This window comes from Cuculus canorus, chromosome 2, assembly GCF_017976375.1.
Source record: "Cuculus canorus isolate bCucCan1 chromosome 2, bCucCan1.pri, whole genome shotgun sequence".
NCBI lineage: Eukaryota > Metazoa > Chordata > Aves > Cuculiformes > Cuculidae > Cuculus > Cuculus canorus.
In genome coordinates this window covers 129,214,038-129,236,020 of record NC_071402.1, presented here as the reverse complement: position 1 = coordinate 129,236,020, position 21,983 = coordinate 129,214,038, and the positions used below count along the sequence as shown (strand labels likewise).

At 40.5% G+C, this 21,983-nt stretch overlaps 1 protein-coding gene across 5 annotated transcripts in view; it reads right to left on the bottom strand.

The window, feature by feature from the left end:
• SNX13 (sorting nexin 13) overlaps positions 1-21,983 on the bottom strand; it is a 121,898-nt gene that overhangs the window by 56,450 nt on the left and 43,465 nt on the right. Inside the window, exon 1 of one of the 5 annotated variants that reach the window (XM_054058879.1) lies at positions 11,296-11,454. The exons of the other annotated variants lie outside the window; for them this stretch is intronic. Coding sequence (XP_053914854.1) covers positions 11,296-11,310 — 15 coding nt within the window. The 5' untranslated portion in view covers positions 11,311-11,454. Of the gene's footprint in view, positions 1-11,295; positions 11,455-21,983 lie in introns of those variants that run through there. 5 annotated transcript variants of the gene reach the window in all.

Below are 21,983 nucleotides of genomic sequence, written 5' to 3'. Positions count from 1 at the left end.
TAAGTTTACTGTAGAAAAATTTAATCATTAACTTCTGATTAATCTTTTAGCACCTTTGATTCCTCAGGCTATAAAATTAGTTACCTGATAGTGTTTTTTTTCTTTACTCCACTGGTAATATTATATCTGCATTTTTCTACTTGCAGCACAATTTTCAGAGTCTTCTAAACCACAACATTATACAACTAATTTCAAGGTAAAACTGCTTCGGATGCAGTACAGTGTTTTACTGTGGGTTTTCATTTTAAAAGTACATTCTGCAGCTTACAAGTTTCCAAATAAGCAACATTACTCATTTAGACAAAAACGTTACATTGAAAATACTAAGTTAACAACAAAACGTCAGAATATTTTTATCTCAGCCTAGACTAGATATGAAGAGCCTCTAACTGACTTGTTAGGTCAGATTACAGATGTGGGGGAATACAAGTCAAAGAAGTTAATTCACATTATCAATTGCCAGAAGGAGTCCTTCAGTAAGAGACAGGCTCAACATGACTCAAAATTGATTTCCACATTGTCTCTAGTGCTAAAGGCTTTTGTCTCTTAACTACAGTCATGTCACATATCTTATGGAGTTATTTTGGTAAGCTAAATAACAGTTAAAACATTCTCATCTCTCTCCACCCCTGAAAAAGTTTTTTACTTTTCTTTATTAGAAGAAGAAAAGCTATAAGCAATAATGCAGGGCTCAGAAAGGAAAACCACACTGAGTTTCTCAGCCTTAATGTGTCAAATGGCACCTTGACTACAGGCAGGACTGCAACTGCTATGTAATTCCAAAAGCCAAAGCTCAACATCTGAAAGCAAATATAAATGATTTGTCAAATTATACTGGCAGCAGAAGAGGATCTACAAGAAGGAAGATCAAGGCCAGCAAGGAAGGCAAATACATGCCAGTCAGCCATACTCAGTCTGTAAGAGAGTTATGAACAATCAAAACGGATTTACCAAGTACAAATCACACCTGACCAACCCAAGTGCTTTCTGTGTTGAGGTGTCAAGGAGAGATACTTAGATGCTGTGTACCTTACCTTTAGCAATGCCTTTGACACAATATTCCACAGTCACTTTATCACAAAATGAGTGACTATGGGCAATTATGGGCTGGTAAGTAGAAGATAAAGTAAGTGTAAAAACTGATTGTATTGCAGGACACAGAGAGACAAAATCAGCGGCCCAAAGTTTAGCAGGCAGCCGGTAACTACGTGGGAATCTTCAAGGATCAATATGAGAACTGATGCTGTTTAACGTTTTCATGAACAACCTGTGTGATGAGACAGAGTGCACCCTCACTAAGTCTGCACAAAATACAAAACTGGGGCGAGTGCTCAATACACTGGAGGGAAGAGCTACTGTTCTGAAGGATGTAGACAGGCTAGAGAAATGGGTTGATGACATTATGAAGTTCAACAAAAACAAGTATAGGCTTGCATCTGGGATAGACTAACCCTGGGCTACAATATTGCCTGGGAGCAAACTCTCCAGGAAGCAGCCCTACAGAAAGGGACCCAGCGGTCCTGGTGTACAGTAAGACGAACGCAAGTTCCCCAAGATTTTTTGAAGTACATAGTGTTTTTTTAACCAGCATCATTAATTAAACAACAAAATAAAAGGGAAGTAAAAACAGAGGAACCTCAAAGATCAAGGCACAAAGCAGCAGTTCTCAGTAGCCAAATGACAAATAGATCGCAAATTGCAAATACAGTGCATTTTTAAGAAGAAACTTAAATCCACTCTCAGAATAATCTAGCACCTTCCTTGGAAGACTGTGATGTTGCTCCACTGTTTCCTTCTAAACTTTTAACTTCCTGCAGTTCTTCAAGTGTCAATTAAAAACAACCATTTCACTACAAATTCCCAGTAATCTCTGAGAGTACATCTGAACTCCTACAGCCTCAAATTTCCTATGAAGCATGCTTACTGGATGAAGACAAAATAAACATGAAAACAGATGCTATACAAAATTATGAAAGCCTTTACAAAATTAGAGTAAGTGGCTAAACTTCCAGTACCCTACAACTGATTTTCTGCACAGTATATCACCGAGTTGCAGAAAATAAAGCAAGATAAAGAGATCAGTTCAGTTTCTCCAATTATTCAGAAGCCCACAATATCAAAGAAGACTGCAACTTCTTTAATAAGCGGTTGATACCTAATTCTTAGCAGAACGGACAGTGCCAACACAAAGCAGCACTTTGAGTATGGCAAAAAATGCCTTTACTTAAAAGAGGAAAAAAATGTTTTCAAATATTATTGCCATTTTCCAGTGGGATAAATGTAATGGGAACATTCATAAAAACATTCCAAATCTTTCCTTTTCATGTGTTTAATTTCCCAATCCTTCCTTCGGTCCTTATTGCTTGTCTGCTTTACCCACTCACTTCCAAGGGATCTATGGTTCACCATCCCTTCTGGGAAAACACGAGCATCTCTTCCATGGTCCTCTGTGCCCTTTTACCTTCTACTGAACACTGCTATTGAGAAAATCACTCCATGTGCCGCCTCCGTAACCCTTAAGATCTTCACAAGTTTTATGCAAGTGATTTGCTACTTAACCCTGCTTACAGGGGCTGCAGTGTAGCTCAGAAGCAAACATATCCGTGTAAGTAGATTGGAGCCTCCTAAAACTTCTTCCAAGACTGCTCCATAGCCTCCGTCCATCTGGCCCCTCTATGTAAGCCAAGTGCCTGGCGAGTATCCTAGATGAATCTTTTAGCTTCAAGTAGTCTTCTTCTCCTTCCTGACAAAAAAGTAGGGCCCAGAATCACAGTGCCAACTGCTCCCTGGTTATCTCTCAGGTGCATTTACTACCCCCTGCCCAGGGAAAGGGGGAAAGCATAAAGTTTACACAGAGGAATGGTTCTATGAACTCAGTGGAACATCAGAGGATGGAATATTTCCCACAAATTTCAGTGAATTTGGAGGGTGAAGGAGGAGAAAAAAGCCACAGAAAAGGAGTGTTAACTCTTGCCACTAATACTTACAAGATTGCACGTTGATTAAGCCATTTCAGTATCCAGCTCCCAGGGCAGGTTTACAGAAGATAGGTGAAAAACACAATCGTTGCCACTTGCTAAAGAACATCAGGAACAAAACCAAAACCTAACCAAAGTGGACCTAGCAAACCTTTTTTGTAACTTTTTCTGAAGGAAGGGATGCATGCAAAAGTCACAGAAGTGATCGTATTCCCTTTTTCAAAAGCATAGGAATTATTTTGGGTATCAATTCACTTTAAATCTAAACAGAAAGAAACGCAGAAAAGCACTACACACTTCCCTCACACTGGACTGTGCAGCTGTTGACTCGGCAACGTTCTGCTGTGTTCCAACCCTCATACAGCTCCAGAAGGCTGGTTCACCAAGACATGCAGTTGCTGCTTAGCTGCTAGACCTGATACCCCACTTGTCTGGGGGGGAGGAAGAAAACTTTTTTAGTAGCAGCCCAAACTAGACCCAGTAAATTGAACATGAAACAGTACTCTTAGCGTCTTAGGTTCCTTTACGCATGCAGGATATCTAAAGTAAAACATACAGGCAAACCAGTTACAGCAGCAAGAACACAAGGATAGATATATATGGGAAAAAAAATAAAGAGGAAGAAAATACACAAGAGTAAAAAGTAATAGACAGAAGAACCACACACAGAGCAAGGTGGAAGCATTCATAGACTAACCCAGGTAATGCTATTCCACACAGCAGCAACACAATTACTTCGATCACTGGAAAACAGAAAAGTGCTTTCCATAATGAATAAAACCAGAGATAAAAAGAGAAATAACATTTATGGGCAAATCTCTAGAAAACCAGAGAGAAAAATTAATAAGTGCAAGCATAATGTTATAATGAGATTATTAAAACAGAAATATAATTTCAAATAGAAAACAAAAGAAAAGAGGGTATCAGTAAAATAAAGCACAACTAAAAGAAATGGTAATAGGCAACAGCAGACCATCATTAATTGGAGAATTCAGTAAAGGAAAATACCCAGTAATGTCAGAGCACAGAAACATGAAGTTTGCCTCTGGTCTCACTACTGCTAACTCATGATCTTCCCAAGAATTCTTTACGAAGCTGTAGTAGGGCAACTACCAACCAAAAGATGCAAGACTAAGATTTAAGATTTCCATGGTATATGATTTTATTTTGCAAAGTTAATGAAATTACAGTTCGTTTGCATCGTGATGAGAAATACTCATTTGAGTACATAAGCTATAAAAAGTATTTTTTTCTTCCAAGTACGTTAAAGAAATTAGGTACCTCAATCAAAAATAGATTTCACTAAAAATTAAAATATATATCAGTAATAAATACAGCAAGACAGACTAAAAAAGCCTGGTCAGCACAACATTTTAGAAAAACAAAACAATGCACACCAAAATATAGATGCAGTTTCAAGTACAAGTAGTTCCTTCGGTGACTGAGGAATACATAGCATTACTGCTGATCCTACTGTTGTCAAGATAGGACAAAAATCATTACACATGCTTCAGAAAAGCAAGATGATACAATATTATAAAATTCTACAACACATGGGAAAACTGAAAATAAAGTTTTGAGTTACTGTAAAGGGCATGGATTGCAAAGGTTTAAGTGAAGAGGTGCCAGGCCTTGCACGGAAGAAAGGACCCAAGACTCATTGGACATGTCTCCTCAGTCTGCAGCAGCTGTTGGGAGTAGCAGCTTGGCAAGGAGCAAGGATTCATCGTGTCTTCAAGCCAAACAGTTCCAATATCATTTTGAGGATCAGGAAAATTTTCAAGCAATTACTCTTTCTACAGTTACACAGGTTGGGTACTTGTTTCCTAAAGCATATACACCACCAGATTTTTAACTCATGTGTGTAGTCTGGAATCCTAAATGCTGAATACAGGATGACTGGGAACATCAAGCATGTTCTTTCCCCTTGCTTGCAGTACTGTTTAAGAGCTACAAGAGAAATTAATCCAAGTCTGAGGCACTGTTTCAGAACCAGTTGTGGCAAGAATTTTGCAATGAACTTCTAGAGTATTTTCTACTTGGCCTTGGCTAATAGCACTGACAGCAAGAGTGGAAATGCAGAGCACCCTACAGGACAGGCAGCAATTCGAACTTCCTGCTCAAGCTTGTTCCCTTACATGACAACCTACACTGCCTCAGAGACACCAGCAGAAGTGTTGAGTACAGTTATTTCTTAGAACTGCAAAAATATACTGAATAGCAGGAATACATGATCTGAAAATAGTGATATATATGGAACAGTAGCACTCTGACAAACAGATTTGATTAAAACAGAAATTCCTCCTGTTCCTCCCAAAAGCATGGGATTATGGGAAGAAAGGCAGAGGAACAGACATAAAAAAAACCCACCCTGAAATCACACTGTAATAAAAGCACAGCTGTATTAAGCAGCTAATACACTTTCAAGCAAGACCCAAATTAATAAACATTTTTCAAAAGAAAACACATAAAGCTTGTCTTCCAAGCCAAGTATATGGGATATGGAATTAAGCATTTTAGATATCAGTGTTACAGACAACAGGTACCAGTGAAGTTTTAATAAGGTCAAATTTCTCACTTGAATAAACACGGTGCTATCTCCACTAGAAATAAAAAAACCCAATTCTTGATATTTAAAATTTCTGATCATCAAAAATTCTCCCAACCAAGTCAAGGCACAGGAACGACATCATACAGGCCATTTGATGCAGGAGAGAGCTTAATGGAAAATAAGCAGAAGTGAGCTTCTCTCCTTCTCCTGCCGGCAACTGGTGGACTAACTGGTGAGGTTCAACTCAAAGTGGTTTTGTGCTTACAGTCCAAGAAAATACATACAGTAGCAGGACCGAAGAAGTTTAAAACTCACTGTTGAAATAGCTTCAAAATGAACCGTTGAACTAATCACTATGGTCAAACTCTGTATTTTGTCCTGGGAAATCCCTGGATTTTCTGCAAATCCCATCTGAACAAAACTAGTTAAAAAATCATTGGTTTTTTTCTTCACTGAAAGGATTATCAGGCACTGGGACAGGCTGCCCAGCAAAGTGGGTTGAGTCACCTCACCATCCCTGGAGGTATTTAGAAGACAGGTAGACAGGTGCTCAGGGATACGGTTTAGTAGTAGACGGTACAATTTGATCCAGTGATCGCAAAGGCTCTTTCCAACCAAACAAGTCTGTCAGTCTATGATTTTTTTAAATTTTTATAAACTGTCAATATTAAAATAAAAGAATAAATTTCACTTACACTGTTTTAACTGCAACACTAGGATCACACTCTCTTCCATACAGAAAACAGAAAGCAAATCAACACCATGACTTTCTCAAAAATCTACCGCCCCTCTTTGAGGATTTTACAGCTGCTACTGCATCACAGCAAGAATAAAGTCTTCAATAGGTATTCCCAAACTATGACAGGACAGGAATGGGCCTCTTTTCCAAAAGAAATGGCAGTTATAAAAGGAGTCCTCTAGCTGAACATACCTGTCATCTACGCTTACTCACATTAAAAATAAACTTCCGCTGTACCTCATACCTATAACTACAATTACATGCTCATCATTCTAAGCTGTAATAGTATAGGAATTATGTAAACAAGGTTAGAGTGCTCTTGTTAAAACATTTCAATGATGTCTTAAATTTTTCAGTTAAAAAAAATCAGATATTGCTTACTGTGGGAAGGGGGAGAGAACAAATAATCAAGCTCAAGATAACAATGCCTGGTTCTTCCTGAACTTTCTCTCTCATGTAACAGCAAGTGCCAAATGCAATTGATTTTTTCTGTTATTGGAGCCTTGATAGTCTCCGCCAAGCAGTGGTGAAAAGTGCTAATAGGACTTCAAAATACTAATTCTTCAAGTGTTGCCAGTAACTTACATCCAACACCAAAGGTTTCTTGTTTCTAATAACTGCAACTCTCCTAATGCTAGTTCAAAGGAAAATACGCTTTGTCATCTTTGTAAGCATGGGGGAAAAGGGACAAACATATTTAAACCAGAGATAATGCCCTAGAGTGCAACCAGAGGAAGTCAACATTTGGATAGATAGCTCCTTCAGCCATCTAACCAGACAAACTATTACTATTTTAATTGAACTAAGGAACTTGACACTTTTCTTCTTCCACACTGTTTTAAGGAATGGTCTAGACTGTCATTTTAAAGTTGTTGCAGAACCCTGCATTCCACATCAGCAGTTTTAGACCCCACTGTACACTCTAAGAATAGTCCTGAGCATTTAGACACTATCTTTCACTAAACAAATACCAGGAACACATGACAAAATACAAGTACTAGGACCCCATGACATCTTTTCTTTGTAAAAGGTTAATTTTCCTAGTTTTACCATTCCTTGCGTAATTTTAACTGACAGTAGACAGATTATGGAGTTATTAAAAGAGCTGTCATAGCAACATCTAGGGACACAAAGCAGACCAGCAATAGGGTAGACTTCATTCACAGAATACATTCAAAGACAAAGAGAGGTTTCTAACCTTCTAAGCACTTGCAACTGATGCTCCAGCCACACCTTGTCTGGCAAAACACAAGGCAAAGTCCCAGCATGTAAGTTTCACAAAATGACAGAAAACTAACTTATCACCACAGCCTGCTAACTGTCAACACATTTGAAGCAGTCTCTACCATCAAAACATAGTTTGGTCATATGAAGCATCAGAGTAGCCTTCCACAGTCATTTATCAAGGAACAAAAAATTAGCAATGTTGAAGTATGTCAAGCAGTTAACTGTGTTCTGCATCTTTCAGAGCTGGACTAACATATACATTACAACGCGTTACTGTTTCAGCAAAGCTAACTTATTTTTTTAAACTAAAATAAGCTGCTGAGTCAACTTTCACTCTAAAAAATAGGCTAATTTGTTCAGTTTTGCTCAAAAACAGCTCTCAATGGTTAGTAAATAGCAAAGTTACAAAAAAAAAATGTTGAACATCTCATAAATAAAAAGACAATCGTTTAATGGAAAGTAAATACCACACGTACTTAGTGAACTATCTTGAGTGGCTGCAAAAAGAAAAAAATACCAACACATCAAAGACCAGTTTCCATGGCTCATTTTCAGTTGTGGACAAGAAACAAAGTTTTCCTATTTTGTCAAATTTCAGACACTTTCTCAACTGTCACTAGTACTGCTAAATTCTGAACTCAGCAAGAGTACTAAGTTGTTGAAAATTTAGCTGCTGATAAATTCAGAAATAAGTCCTCGCTAAGCATCTCAAAGCCATGAGAGCAACTGGAAAATACAGAAAACAGAAATCTACTCCTCACTTTTTCTTAAGTGCATAATTTAGACGTAATGGGCTGCAAAAGTAGTACTCTAAAACTTCTTGTACACTAATTCTCATCAAAATCCTACTTAATGTTTGTGCCCAGGAGAATTTAAACACAATTGACCAGCAACGGCCAGAGTTGTGAAACACCAGCTGCCTCACTGTGGTCAGGGCAGTACAGTGGCTACTGCACAAGAGTCAAGAATGGTGAATACAGTTGTCTGAAAACACAAGAGACAGCAACGATTGCAACTTGTGTCCATCATGGCCTCATGAGAGCACAAAGTGCAGAAACAGTAAGGTTGCATGGAAACAGGCTGCACTGGGCCTTGAAAAGCAAAGGAGACATCTGATGAAAAAGAAAAGAGGAACAAGTGAAAAGACACAGAAAGACAAACCCATCAGACTAAGGAAATAACCACTGCAGAAGGACTCTGAATGCATGCAGACAGAATGCATTTAACATGACTGCGGAAATAAGATCCAATGGCCAAGAAGGTGAAAAACTGGGGAACAGCTAAGTGGGTAAATAAGGATATGTGCTTGGCATCCAATTACATGATTTCTGATGTAACTAAATAAGAGGATTTGCAGTAAGGGCCAAATAAAAAAACATACTCGGTATTTTTTCCTGACAGGAAGTGTGATCTTCCCCTGAAATTACTGATTACAAGGCCCTAACCCTAAACCACATCCATGCAAAACTGGACTGAATCTGCTGGGGTCTGCATACATGGATACAGTCAAACGGTGTATGAAACTGATCTTGAGAAACTGTGTTTTAACTGCATGATAACAACACATGTAGAAACAGATTCTGCCTATCCTTCATTGCTTAAATATATTTAAGAATAATATTGTCTACATCATTAAATTATAAAACTAACAGTTACAGCGGAGGGCAAGTTTCTAAATTTTTAATGGTGCAAAAAAAATGTCAGTAATCTTGGCCATTCTAGACAGTAGAAAACTACACAAATTCGCAAACATCCAGCATTTTTTTTTAATCTCATTTCACTCTATGTTCTTAACTAAAACAGTTATGTTGAAAGAGGTAAAAACAAAAGACTTACTGGCTGTCCAGTGCTCCCCAACAAAGCTATTAGGATGAACTCAGGCAGTCTACAGATGTGCAGTTTTCACTAGTGCCCTACTCCTGAATCAGTCCACCTCAATTTTCCCATATAAAGTAAAAAAAAAAAAAAAAGAAAATTTTAAGTCTTTACAGAATACTACACATATATCACATAGTTTTTACAAGGTGTTTTAGCTATGAAGTCACCACTGAACACCCAAAAAGGCATGCTGGAAAGGACTCCTTCCAGTTCACATGTCAGGTGGGTATTCGACAGCCAAGAGCTGTCTGGTGGTTTGAATAACTTCCCACAACTGCTTTTCAGGAAGGCAGGCCAAACCTGTAACTTTACTAGACCTCAAAATTTAAAGTCACCTCCTCAGCAGAGGCCAAGCCTGAAATACTTCAGCTTGAAGCATCTTGTCTACAAATTTTTTATATGCAGGAAGTAGAAGTAAAGGACATCAGAACCCAGCCCTCCAGACAAGAAGGCTGAGTATCATAAAAGGTGATTGCACACAAACACTAGGTTTTACATCAAAAAGCCAATGGAGCAAGCGTCATCCACGCTGCTACACCAGTGCTATTAGGAAAAGAAAAAAATTAATTACAAGACAATAAAGTGTCTTGGAGAGGCACACACAGCCATCATCAAACAGAACAAGCAGTCCAGAATGAGGCACCAACCCAGAACGTTCCACGCCACCCTTAAAATAATCTAAATTACTATGGTTAATGCTTACACATCACACTCACCAGCACTATTTAATGCAGACTATTAACCCTGACCACCCACCTTCATCCAAAACCAATGTATTTTTAGAGATTTAGCTTCCCTGGCAAATGTTACCCTCTTGGGGAAACCTGAGAGGCTCACAGCACTACGGAACCACTTTCCAAATGCCCTGAAACTTTGAACTGATGCAAACTGAAAGCTTCAGTACACTTTTGCAGCTCTCTCTCAGGAAAGCAAAGCTAAATTTTCAGGTGTTAGAAAGCAAACCTTCACCCTTCAAGATTTAAAACAATTCAGTTATGGACAAATAACCTTCCCTGCAAGACAAAATGACAAATTTATCACAGGTAACTGCTGGAGAAGCATCTCTATGCCGGACACCTTGCTGACGTATTAAAAATAGAAAAATCAATCAATCTTTCTAAAAAAAACTGAGCACGGAGGAAAGACACATTTCCAGCAACCAGCAAACACTGCCAGATCTCCCCAGGAGAGCACCTTTGGGCACAGCAGACATTTCCAGGCCACTCTGATCCTCAAACCCCGGCTGTCCCGCTGCTGTGGGACAAAATCCCCCTGCCAGGGAGAAGCGAACCGCTACGGACCCATCACCACAAACTGCACCTATGGATGCAGCCAAAGGGTGTAGCAAACCCACCCTGGGAAACTCCGTTTTGACTGCACAGTAGCAACACACGCGTAACCGGATTCTGCCTGCCCTTCACTGCTTGAATATATTTAACATTGTCTACATCGTTAAATTACAAATCTAACAGTAACAGCGGAGGAAACGTTTTTAAGTGTTTGACGGCAGCGGCACCGTTCGCTTTTTATCAGAAAGAACCCAACGCGGAGCCTCCCCGGAGCCAACGCAGAGGCGAAGGGGCTGCGCCCGGACGGTGACGCGGCCCGGGGAGGCCTCGGCCGCCCCCTCCTCCTGCAGCGGGGCCGGAGTCCGCACGGAACCGGTAAAGGTTCCCACACACACACCGAGACCCGCGGCTCGGGCTCTCCGCTCACAGCCCCGAGGCCACCGGCCCGGGCTCCCCCGTCACAGCCCCGAGGCCACCGGCCCGGGCTCCCCCGTCACAGCCCCGAGGCCACCGGCCCGGGCTCCCCCGTCACAGCCCCGAGGCCACCGGCCCGGGCTCGCCTCACCCCGAGGTTCCTCTCCCGGTGCCGGGACGGGCGGAGAAGCCGCTCCCGCCGCTCCACAGGGCTCTTACCTCTGCTAACATCATTAACCCGCAGCGCTGCAGCGGCGCCTCTAGCCCCGCAGCATGGCGAAAGCCTCGCGGAAAGCCGCTCCCCTCACGCTGTCGGCGAGGCGAGGCGGGCGCCCAGCAGCCCCCGTCCCCCGCGGCTCTCAGCGAGAGCCCGCCGCCGCCCCCAACCCCGCAGCCCCACTCGCAGCTCGGCCCGGCGCGGACGCCATCTTGGGGAGAGCTACGTGCGCCGCCGCCGCTCCCCCGCCCCCAGCGTGCGCCCATTGGCGCGGCCCGGCGCGCGCCCCGCCCCGCCCCCAGCGCGCGCCGCCGCCCGCCCTCCTGCGGCCCGAGGGGCGGACAGGGCCGAGCCGAGGGCAGCAGGGACCGAGCCGCCCCCGCCCGGGCTGTGCCCTGCGGTGTCCCCGCTCCGAGCATCCTGGGGACAGCGAGGGAAATGCTTTGTGTATATATATATATATATATATTGTGTCTGAGCGGCGTGGCGCCTACCCACCGGGAAGCACCGCGTGTCTCTGCCTGTTCCAGGTGTTACAGAATCATAGATTCATAGGGTAGTTTGGGTTGGAAAGGACTTTAAAGATCATGCAGTTCCACCTCCCCTGCCAAGGGCAGGAACATCCCTCTAGCTCAGGCTGCCCAAGGCCCCATCCAACCTGGCCTTGAACACCTCCAGGGATGGGGCAGCCACAACTTCCCTGGGCAACCTGTGCCAGTGTCTCACCACTCTCATGGTGAAGAAATTCTTCCTAATGTCCAACCTAAATCTGCTCCTCTCCGGTTTATAACTGTGGCCCCTCGTCCTATCACCACAAGCCTTTATGAATAGCCCCTCCCCAGCTTTCCTGTAGCCCCCTTCAGGTACTGGAAGGTCATTATAAGATCTCCTCAATGCCTTCTCCAGGTTGAACAACCCCAACTCTCTCAGCCTGTCCTCATATGGGAGGTGCTCCAGTGCTCTGATCATCTTTGTAGCCCTCCTCTGGACCCGTTCCAACAGCTCCATATCCTTCTTATGTTAGGAAAGGGGCAGCTATGAGTCTGTTCCCTATGATGTTGTTTATGTAGGCATATAAATTGTGGAGCTGAAACACCTCTCCTCAAAACTCTTATCCCCAACGTAAGGATATGGAACAGTTGGAATGGATCCAGAGGAGGGCCATGAAGATGATCAGAGGACAGGCTGAGAGAGTTGGGCTTGTTCAGCCTGGAGAAGAGAAGGTTCCAAGGAGACCATATAGCGACCTTCCAGTACCTGAAGGGGGCCCACAAGAAAGCTGGGAGGGACTTTTTACAAGGGCATGGAGTGATAGGAGTAGGGGCAATGGGTATAAACTGGAGAGGGGCAGATTCAGACTCGACATAAGAAAGAATGTCTTCACTATGAGAGTGGTGAGGCACTGGCACAGGTTGCCCAGGGAAGCTGTGGATGCGCCATCCCTGGAGGTGTTCAAGACCAGGTCAGATGGGGCCTTGGGCAGCCTGATCTGGTGGGATGTCCCTGCCCATGGTAGGGAGGTTGGAACTGGATGCGCTTCAAGGTCCCTTCCAACCCAAACCATTCTATGATTCTATGAAACCCTGAGCTGTGTCTGTAGGAGGCCAGCCAGCCCTGCTTACAAGACGACGAACCTCCACAGCTCTGTATCCGAACACATGGAAAGATTCCTGTCTGAAAGTTTTGCTTTCCTCCCACTGTTTTGTGAGGTTTTATTTGCTTGCTTTCTTTTTAACTAGACTTTAGAAACTCAAACCTGGTTGCACTAGGAAAGTAGAAATAAGATGGGATTTATCCCTACATTGCCAATAACACACACCGAAGAAATAGTAATGATTAGCAGTGAAGACGAAGGGAAAGCAACACTGCTATTATGAAGTGAAGAAAAACAACTTTATTCAATTACAGTGTTTTTTCTCCACAAGTAAGAGCAATGCTCCTTCTTTTGTGGAGGTGCAAAAGGCATTAGGCAGCCCTTATGGCTGGTGAGTTTTGTAGAAGTTCTCTAATTCTCCCAGGAACTGCTAAATACTCAGGACTTCAAGGTCACCCACTTCTTAGTTTTATTTGTGAGTACTGCTGAGTTTCGGTTTTACTCATATAAATGATTTTCCCCTGTCAGAAACCCATTTGTTAGTCATGTGCATAGCTCTTTCAAAAAAAGCAGACCCTCAATATTCACATTAATTTATTTGTCTTTTCTAAAGAATAAAAAAAAAACCCAACTTTTTTAAGTATCTAGTAAGCTTTGTGCTTCCGAGTCTGTATTTTTGAGTGTTTCATTACTCTTTCCTCCAAGGTGATGCCTCAGAGAAAATCCAAATCTCATAGCACACAGAACTCTATTTTAAACAATAGGTTTAACAATAACAGAACTCAAGAATTGTTGATGAATCAAAAACACTGAGCAAAGGGAGTTGTGAAATACCAATTCTATTGTACTGTTTTGCGCCCCCCTAACATTTATTTACAGCATTGTGTAGATGCTTATTTGGAAGACAGTCATAGGTATATAGAACTGTGGTTCTCTCTTCATGGCTTTCATCACACTTCAATTCAGCCAAATAGTGCCCTGTGCTCAGGTCTGTGAGGAAGCCCTGAAGGGACCCGTAATATAGCAGAGTGCTCAGTAAATCTTCAGCTGTGTAATAAATGTTGACGTATGCAAAAACGTCAACACATACTTAGCTAGGTAGGGAATAGAATTAAAACACTTGAAACACCTACTGTTTGCCATGTCGCTTAGTCATAAATACTGGGCAAGGCACAGTACTGTGTACTGATAAGATAGATTACCCAGCTTATATAATGTAACGGGTAAACAGGAGGTAAAAGTCTCATGGTATTTATGAAAACATATGAATGATAGTAATTGAAGGAAGATGATGGTCTAGCAAAAGAAACTTTTGGCACCGTATTTCTTCATCTTTTATATTTAGATACATCAGGTAAGGTTTTCAAAAGAAGTAATCACCTTTGAAAACCTACTGCAAAACTTTACTTATCCCAAGTGTGGTAGATGTAAAGAAGAATGAATCTTATACAAATTTTGCAACAAGATGAAGTTACAATAATAGTCTGTACTTGAACTTAAATTTGCCCCTTCTTCTGCTTCAGATTTGGTAGCCCAACAGCGTACTAGTCAGGGAAGCACCTTCCATTCTTCTACTGCTGGAATAAACTTAGCAATACTGCTGCTGAAAACTGTTCCTTGATTTTACACCTGTCTGCATAGTCCTAATATTGTTGAAAAACAGTTATTAATGTTATAATCCATTGTTCTATTTTTTTGTTAATACAATCTCAACTTCAAAAGAAAAAGGTGGTATAATTGCAACAGCAGGAACAAGGTTGTGAGGAAGGACTGAACGACACAAAAGCTGACTCAAGGCAGAAGATGAGGCAGCATCATAAAGGAGAGGCGAAAAGAGGCAGCAGCAGCAAAAGAACATGATATGAGGGACTTCTTGAATAACTAGTCTGCTGGGAGCAGCACAGAAGAGAAAAGCAAAGAAAGCTGCCCATCACTGAGGAGTTAAACAGTTATGTTGCTTATTCCTGTTCTTGGAATAAACTGGAGAAAAAATTGGCACAATTTTTTTTTCCCTTTTTTTTTCTGAGGACGAGGGTGTTTCTAAATTAGTATTGAGCAGGTCTGGAAACAATGCTTTAACTGTGATTGAAAGGATTATCAATGGTAGGCCAGAAGCGCTTAAACACTTATTTGTTTCCCTAAGCCCATCTTCAAGTGACAATAATGCTATTAGATTTGATGAGTCATCCATAGGAGAGTCATAGTCCTTACATTTTATCCTTGTGCATTTGTTACACATACAGCTTTGGACTGGCAGTGCACCGAGCTGACATACTAGACGGAAGCAGTGCAGCCATATTAGCACTGTGCTCATCCAGGCAGAGAAGCACACTCATTATCTTCTAGTCACTGCTACAAACCCACAAGCATTCTGCAAAGAACAGTGTCAGGGCAAGTATATATATCTATCTGTAGCCAAATGTGAACCTGGCAGAAAGTTTTTGCAACCAGTTCTTAAAATACTCAGAGAATTTTCTTTCTCACAGGCCTAGACAAATGCTTCATTCATCTAGAACGAGTATCTTTATGCTGATGGCTGCAAGTACCTTCACATTTATAAGACAACTCCTTCCTGTTGCCACGTGTCTTGATATTCTTTGCATTTAATACAGTTTTCACTGACTATAAGCAGAGAAAGCTGTCTGATGGTCTAGATCCACATTTTGAAATCCCACCACAGGCACTGGAAAGCTGTGGGGATTATCTACAGAAATTAGGGATGAATGCAGCACAAAAATCTGAAATACAGCAGGAGGAGATAGGGATAGCACCAGCAGGCTCCCCACCTAGATGTTTATAAAGATTTTCATAAAGCAAAACATAGTGAGTGCACCAAGTTAAGAGGCAGGCTCAGAGACAAAAATGTAGTTGTGAGGGGGCGGACGCAGCACACACAGAGAGGGGGCACAGGCAAGATTTAGCAATAAAAGAGCAACTGTGCCAACTTGCAGCGAAGCACAAAAGAGCTCAAATTATTTTCCAGCCCTGAAAGGAGGGCAGTCCCACAACCTAAATAACTGTTAGCTCACCAGCTTATGAAAAATTAAGTCAGTGACCTAATTGCCATTAAGATAACCTCTGAAACAGCAGTAACCTGCATTTGGAGAGCAAAAGGATATACAAGACAAGTGAAGACTAAAGAAAGGGGAAACTACAGGCAGGGCTGGGGGAGGGAAGGGCTGAAAGGACAGGCCGATTTTGTTTACTAAGCAGTTTCATTAGAATGGTTATGAGACTGTTTCTAACTTCAGCAGCCAGCCTGAATTTGTGTACCTTTCTCTACAGTCTAGGAAAAATCTTTTACAGAATTATTTCTGTATACTATAAATTAGCTCTGATTATCCACAGCCAACTGATGTAAACCAAAGTTTGCCTTCTTGTTTAAGTTATTTGTAGCTTAGGCTGGAAGTATGGTTAGACTTTACTTGGGGTTGTTTAGTTTGGGATTCGTTTTGGGTCAGGGGAGAAAATGAGGTGGAGGAGGTCTGAAGAATTTGTAGTCATTAAATGTTTCAAGTATTAAGTTTTACTATTAAAAAGCAATTTATCTTCATGGTTGCATTACATTACATTTCAAGTACGATCGGATGACCCAAAAAGTCTACATAGCAGCGTGATTGAAAGAGGAACTCAGAGGGTCTTTTACATGTGAAATTTGAATATTCTGTTATTTCAGGATGTTGCCTGTTCTGAGAAGCTACTTGGTCTGAACTGCCTGATCAGAAATAAAAGAACAGGATCACAACTCTATAGATCTCATTAATTTTATGCTTTCTCAGCCTTCACCTGAGATGCAGCACAGATGGAAAATGCAAGGGTGTACATGAAATAGCCACTCAAAACAATGTAACGTAAATGTTGGCCATTAGATAAATAATTACTGAAGAAACATCAGGTGTAATTCCTGCTTCATCCTTTGTAGTAAAGATGCTATGTCTGCCCAAGGTTCATGTTCTCAAAATTGTTTGTTGGAGGCTGAAATGACTTTTAAAACATTTTCCAGTTTACACACCTTAACACTACTGAGCTTTTTGCTGTTCAAAAAGCTGCACTTCAGAGTATTTGCTGTTACCTGTGCTTGACCGGATGTCAGTAACTGTGTGTTGCAAAAGGCTTTGGGTGGTTTCCCTTCTGGGATTTGAGCTCCTGAACATGTCTGGCAGGTAGATCAGCCTAAGCGACAGGTCTACAGGTCTGAAAAACACTTCCTTTTGTTATCTTCTCAAGCATGGACATGGAACATATTGTGAATAGTTTGTGTACATGTTTTTTTGGTGATGGAGACTCAGTGAACTCAGTTTACATTTCTGGTAAGAAGAATTTGCTTGTGTCATTATATTATGGTTATTCTTCCGGACATCATGTGTATATAACAAGCAGATAAAGTCTGGGCCTGAACTTTCAGGTTACATACAGTTTTAATAGTGATTCCAGTGATACTGATAGTGTGATAAAGTGTTACGGTGACACTGAACTTTGCCAGTGACTTAAGACCAAAATGCTGACATTCAATGGCATGGAAAACACAAAATGGATTATATAGAAAATATCTACTTAATAAGACTGACAGCTAGCAAAGGAAAGTCCAATAGGAAGCAAAACTATTCACTATGCATTAAAAAAAATTAGCTTTGTTTGCCATATTTGTATTCTGCAAAACTGGTGTTAGTGGTGTCCTCTACGTAAACCCAGATGAAGATATCCTGAGAAGTCTGGTAAATCTGACTAACTATATTGCAGTTAACATGTGATAGGAGAAGTTCTTTAGCTAGGAAATATTAAAAAATATATTTTAAAACCAAAAGCTCTGCAGAGGGGAATTAGAAATGATTCTAAAAGTTTTTCTTTGAGAGATGTTTTTGACTGAGTCCTAAATGCCTAATCCATAATCTACAAATTTTCTAAGACAGTTAATCAGCTTCAGGAGGGCACACGAGGGGCAGGAAATCGGAAGAATGGAATAGCTAAGAGTGAAATAAATATCTGCCTGCACTATCAGCAATCTCAGGTGTTCAGAGCCATTAGTCAAGCTGTAAGAATCATGACATTGGAAATGAAAGTTGTTTACCTTTTCCTTGTTTCCTGAACCTCTAAGAAACAGTCAAGTCATATTTTCAGGCTCTGCTGTCATAGAGGCTGCAACTCCTTTTGAAGGGGCTCCACAAACTTTAAGAAGAAAGTTAAATATTCTAAGTCATAATAAGTTTGTAGGACTTGGCAAAAACTGTGAAGCTACTGGAGGTCTTTTATACTTTTCTTCCATTGTGTGTCACTGATGTCTGTCTTCTCTCTGGGTGAAGAAGTTTATTAGTGTTGTACTTTGCAAATTGGCTTAATTTTTCTGGACGTTTGTTTTGCTCCTCACTTACTGGAGTTTGTTTATAACAAAGACTGATGCAAAAATACCTCTACGAAATGTATAGAGATTTAATTTAATCATCAAAAGAGCTACATGAAATCCAAACTCCTGAAATGAAATGCTTCTTGCAATGCATTAGGAAGAGAACAATACAGAGGAGTACAACAATCATTGCTTATTTGAATGACAACATTTTTCCTGGTTTTGTTAAAAATAGAGCCAGAATACTCTCCCCCATGTACTTTATGATGCAAGTCAGTTGCTCCTCCCTGGAAGGAGGGTTAAAAACCGGTCCTATGTCAACTCCAAATTGTTTTTCACGTATTACAAGGACTACCAAGTCCCTCCTTCACCAGAAAAACCTGTTCCTCAGGCACTCCTCTTCTTCATAGTTAGACACATAGTCAGAGAGGGTATTATGAAGAATCTTTAACTTGCAAGGATTTTTTATGTGAATTGTGTCCTTGACTAATGTTTTGATACCTCTGACTGTTTCTATGTTTTGTTTAATTTATCTTTGAGATTCTGTTTTTCTTAGGTTTTTCACATTTTTTTTTTTCCATTTTTCCATTTGAAAAAATTATTCTTTCTCATTGTAACAATGCCTCTACAAGGTGGGAGACCTTCTGCAAGACCACTGCATGCCATTTAGGATTAAATTAGGGATCGTTACACTCTTAACTTCAGCTCCTACTCATGTATTGCCAGTACTCCCCTTTCCTTTACCACACCAGAGTGTCTCATCTATCAACCTGATCCAGCTAGACAGGTAGGTATGAGGCAGAGCCCAGCTATCTTGTGTGGGTGCTTCCTTCACTTTACCAAGAAGAATAATTGCCACCTGTCTGTTCTTGTCATTTACATTCAGTTCCCAGAAAGACAGACAGGTCTCTCCACTGTTTATTGTGAAAGAATTGTAACAATGCATGCCACTGCTGCTGAGGTGAGGACAGCAGTAATACACCTAAGGTCACAAAGGATCAGTAAAGACATAATCTTAGACAGGCTTTTGCAGAGTGAATAACACACATGGGTATTAATCCTTGCAGCAAAGCCATATCCTAAAGTAGGACGATGAAATTTTCCATATTAAATACCACAACTTCCTGATACTTCCTATTCTCTCTTGAAATAATTCCTCTGGAAATGCCGACTTGAAAAGCGATTTCATCTTTCCTTTCCTCCTTGGTGTCAGTAGGTTTAACAAAGGGTATCACTTTTTCTTCAGTCTGAGTATACAGTACTTCAGGCTTCCTTATGCCTCGTCTTACAAACAGCACAGATGCTGCGGTCAAATTGTATACTCACATTAAACCAACAACACGATTGCAGAGATTTTATTTGGAAACACTGAATATAAACATCACTTGACCCAGACTACTCTGGAGTCAAAGTTGAGATTGCAAAGTAACAGACTAAGATAAATTCTCTTAAACACCTATGCACAAGAGTCTGCAGTGCAGTTTTGAGTTGAAATTCATGTCTGCTTAGTCATCATACTGATAAGAGATTTTGGAGATACATGTATTGATTAACAGCCTTTTATGAACCTGTTCTTGCTAGATTCCCACAAGGATCAGTATTTCACCTTTGTGATATGAAATAACTGCCAGAAAAAGCCTAAGTTACTGCAAACTAGCTGATGCTTCAGAGGTGAAAAAGGAAAGGAGAAAAAAGATACATTCTGTCCAGCTCTGATCATGACTGCTTTTAACATCGTTATTTTGATTTTTTTATTCATTTATTAAGTTAAAAACTTGCCAGTTAAGAACAATATTAGCTACATCAAGTTCTTCCTCAGTACAAGATGTGATTAAAAATTTGTTTAGTATCTTCAAATGTTTTCAAAGTTAAAACCCAGACAACAGCTAGTTCTCTAATTTAAGCTCCAGATTATCTGACAAAAGTGACAAGAGCAAGGCTGGAACAGAGATTTTCCTGTTACAAGCATAAATCGACTGCACTAGATCTTTTCTTGTACCTTTCTGGAGCAGTTCAATGAACACACAGTTAGAAAATACATCAGGAGAAAGAAACCCATGATAGAATAATACAGTTATTTGTGCAATTTTAAGATAAAAAATATTCACCTTTCCATCTACATCCAGCAGTGGAAAATAAACATCTGCCCTGCAAAGTCTCCTGGTATCTGTACTCTCTCTGCTCATGTTGTGCCTTTTTTTTTTTTTTTGTTCCTTGCCCTGCAATATCTGGACTTAATGTTTCTTGACTTCTATTTCTCCTTTTTCATACCAGGAATTTGATTCCCTCTTCCTTTCTGCTCCTAGGCTCCTAGTGTGGCAACATTTTCTGTTCCTTACAGGAACACCCCTCTTTCTCGCATCTGAGCATGAACACGGGCTAATGTCTTCTGCTTTGCATCTGGGGAGGATACCATCCCAGGGGAGCGAGCAAGCTGCCATCTTCTGCCTCTCCTTCAGGCCAAAGAGCTCATATCTCCAAGAGGAAAGGTGCTCTGGAATAAGGCTGATGGTAGACACCAAAGCATTTCTAGATCTAATAGATCAGACATTCTCACTGATGAGGAAAAGAAATGCCTGCTCTGTAACTTTAAACTGTATACCTTTTCAATAAATACGAAATAGCTTTAAATAGGCATATTGAATACAGTTACACTTCATCATTATACCAGGTCCTGTCGTTGATTTTGTTGTTTCACCTAAAGCTGCTGTCTGTGGGTCATGTGTCTGAGCTATGTGATGATGAAAGATTCTGCTCTATACAAGCAAGTTTCTGTCCTTCCTCTTGACACAGAATTGCTTACATATGTGAACCCTGAAGCCTTAGAAAACCAGGGAAGTACAGAAGATGCATTTCTGTTTTGTGGTACAGATACCCCTTGACTTAATACCCTCCATATTTGTTACTCCTAATGCTTTGAGCCTTCAAAAACTTCTGCAGCTGTTAACTTTCTACTGGAATAACTTTTATTATGCACTCAATGCACAGAACTAAAGCAAACATATTTCAATGTCTGCAGCACTGTGACCAAAATATATTAGACATATTTTGACACCTGCCTGCTGATTGGATTGAGTAGCTCTATTCCAAACAGTACTCCACAAGCAAATTAATATCCCAAAGGATGCCATCAGTATTCTTCTCCAAAATTGGGAGATTACCAGAACTCAGAAGACCTCTTTATCATTTTAGCATTCTGTACCCAAAAAGAACTATAAAAAGACAGAGCTTTGTTCCCGAAGGACATTTATTTATGCAATAATAAAGAAAAATACTTTTCTTAGGTAAGAGCTGTGAGTAGAATTGCATTCATTCATTGGGATGCACATAGCTAGGACTTGGCTAGTTAAACAGAAGCTGTCGCAGCTTTGTAAATTCCTTAAATCTTTACATTATGTCAAGAGAAAGTGCAGTTGTGGAATGAATTACAATGAATTGAAATTAATCTAGAACTGGAGCTAGAAAAAGCAAAATTATAAGACATCTATCTTCAGAGACCATTTTCTCTTTTTTTTTTTGTAGTTAACATTCTTATCATGCATGTAAAGTACACAGCTGCTGATTAAAAGATTGCAAAAGGAATGTGGAAAAAAATCTTTTTAAACATACAGAAAGAAATTGTTTGAGTGGCACTTTGTGATTTGTTTTCCAATTAGGAATGACATTTAATTTTAAGAGTTGAGCTGTTTAAAGATAACATTTTGTTGGTTCAGGTGCAGATACTGTGATTACTGACTGCAATTTTCAGGATTTTA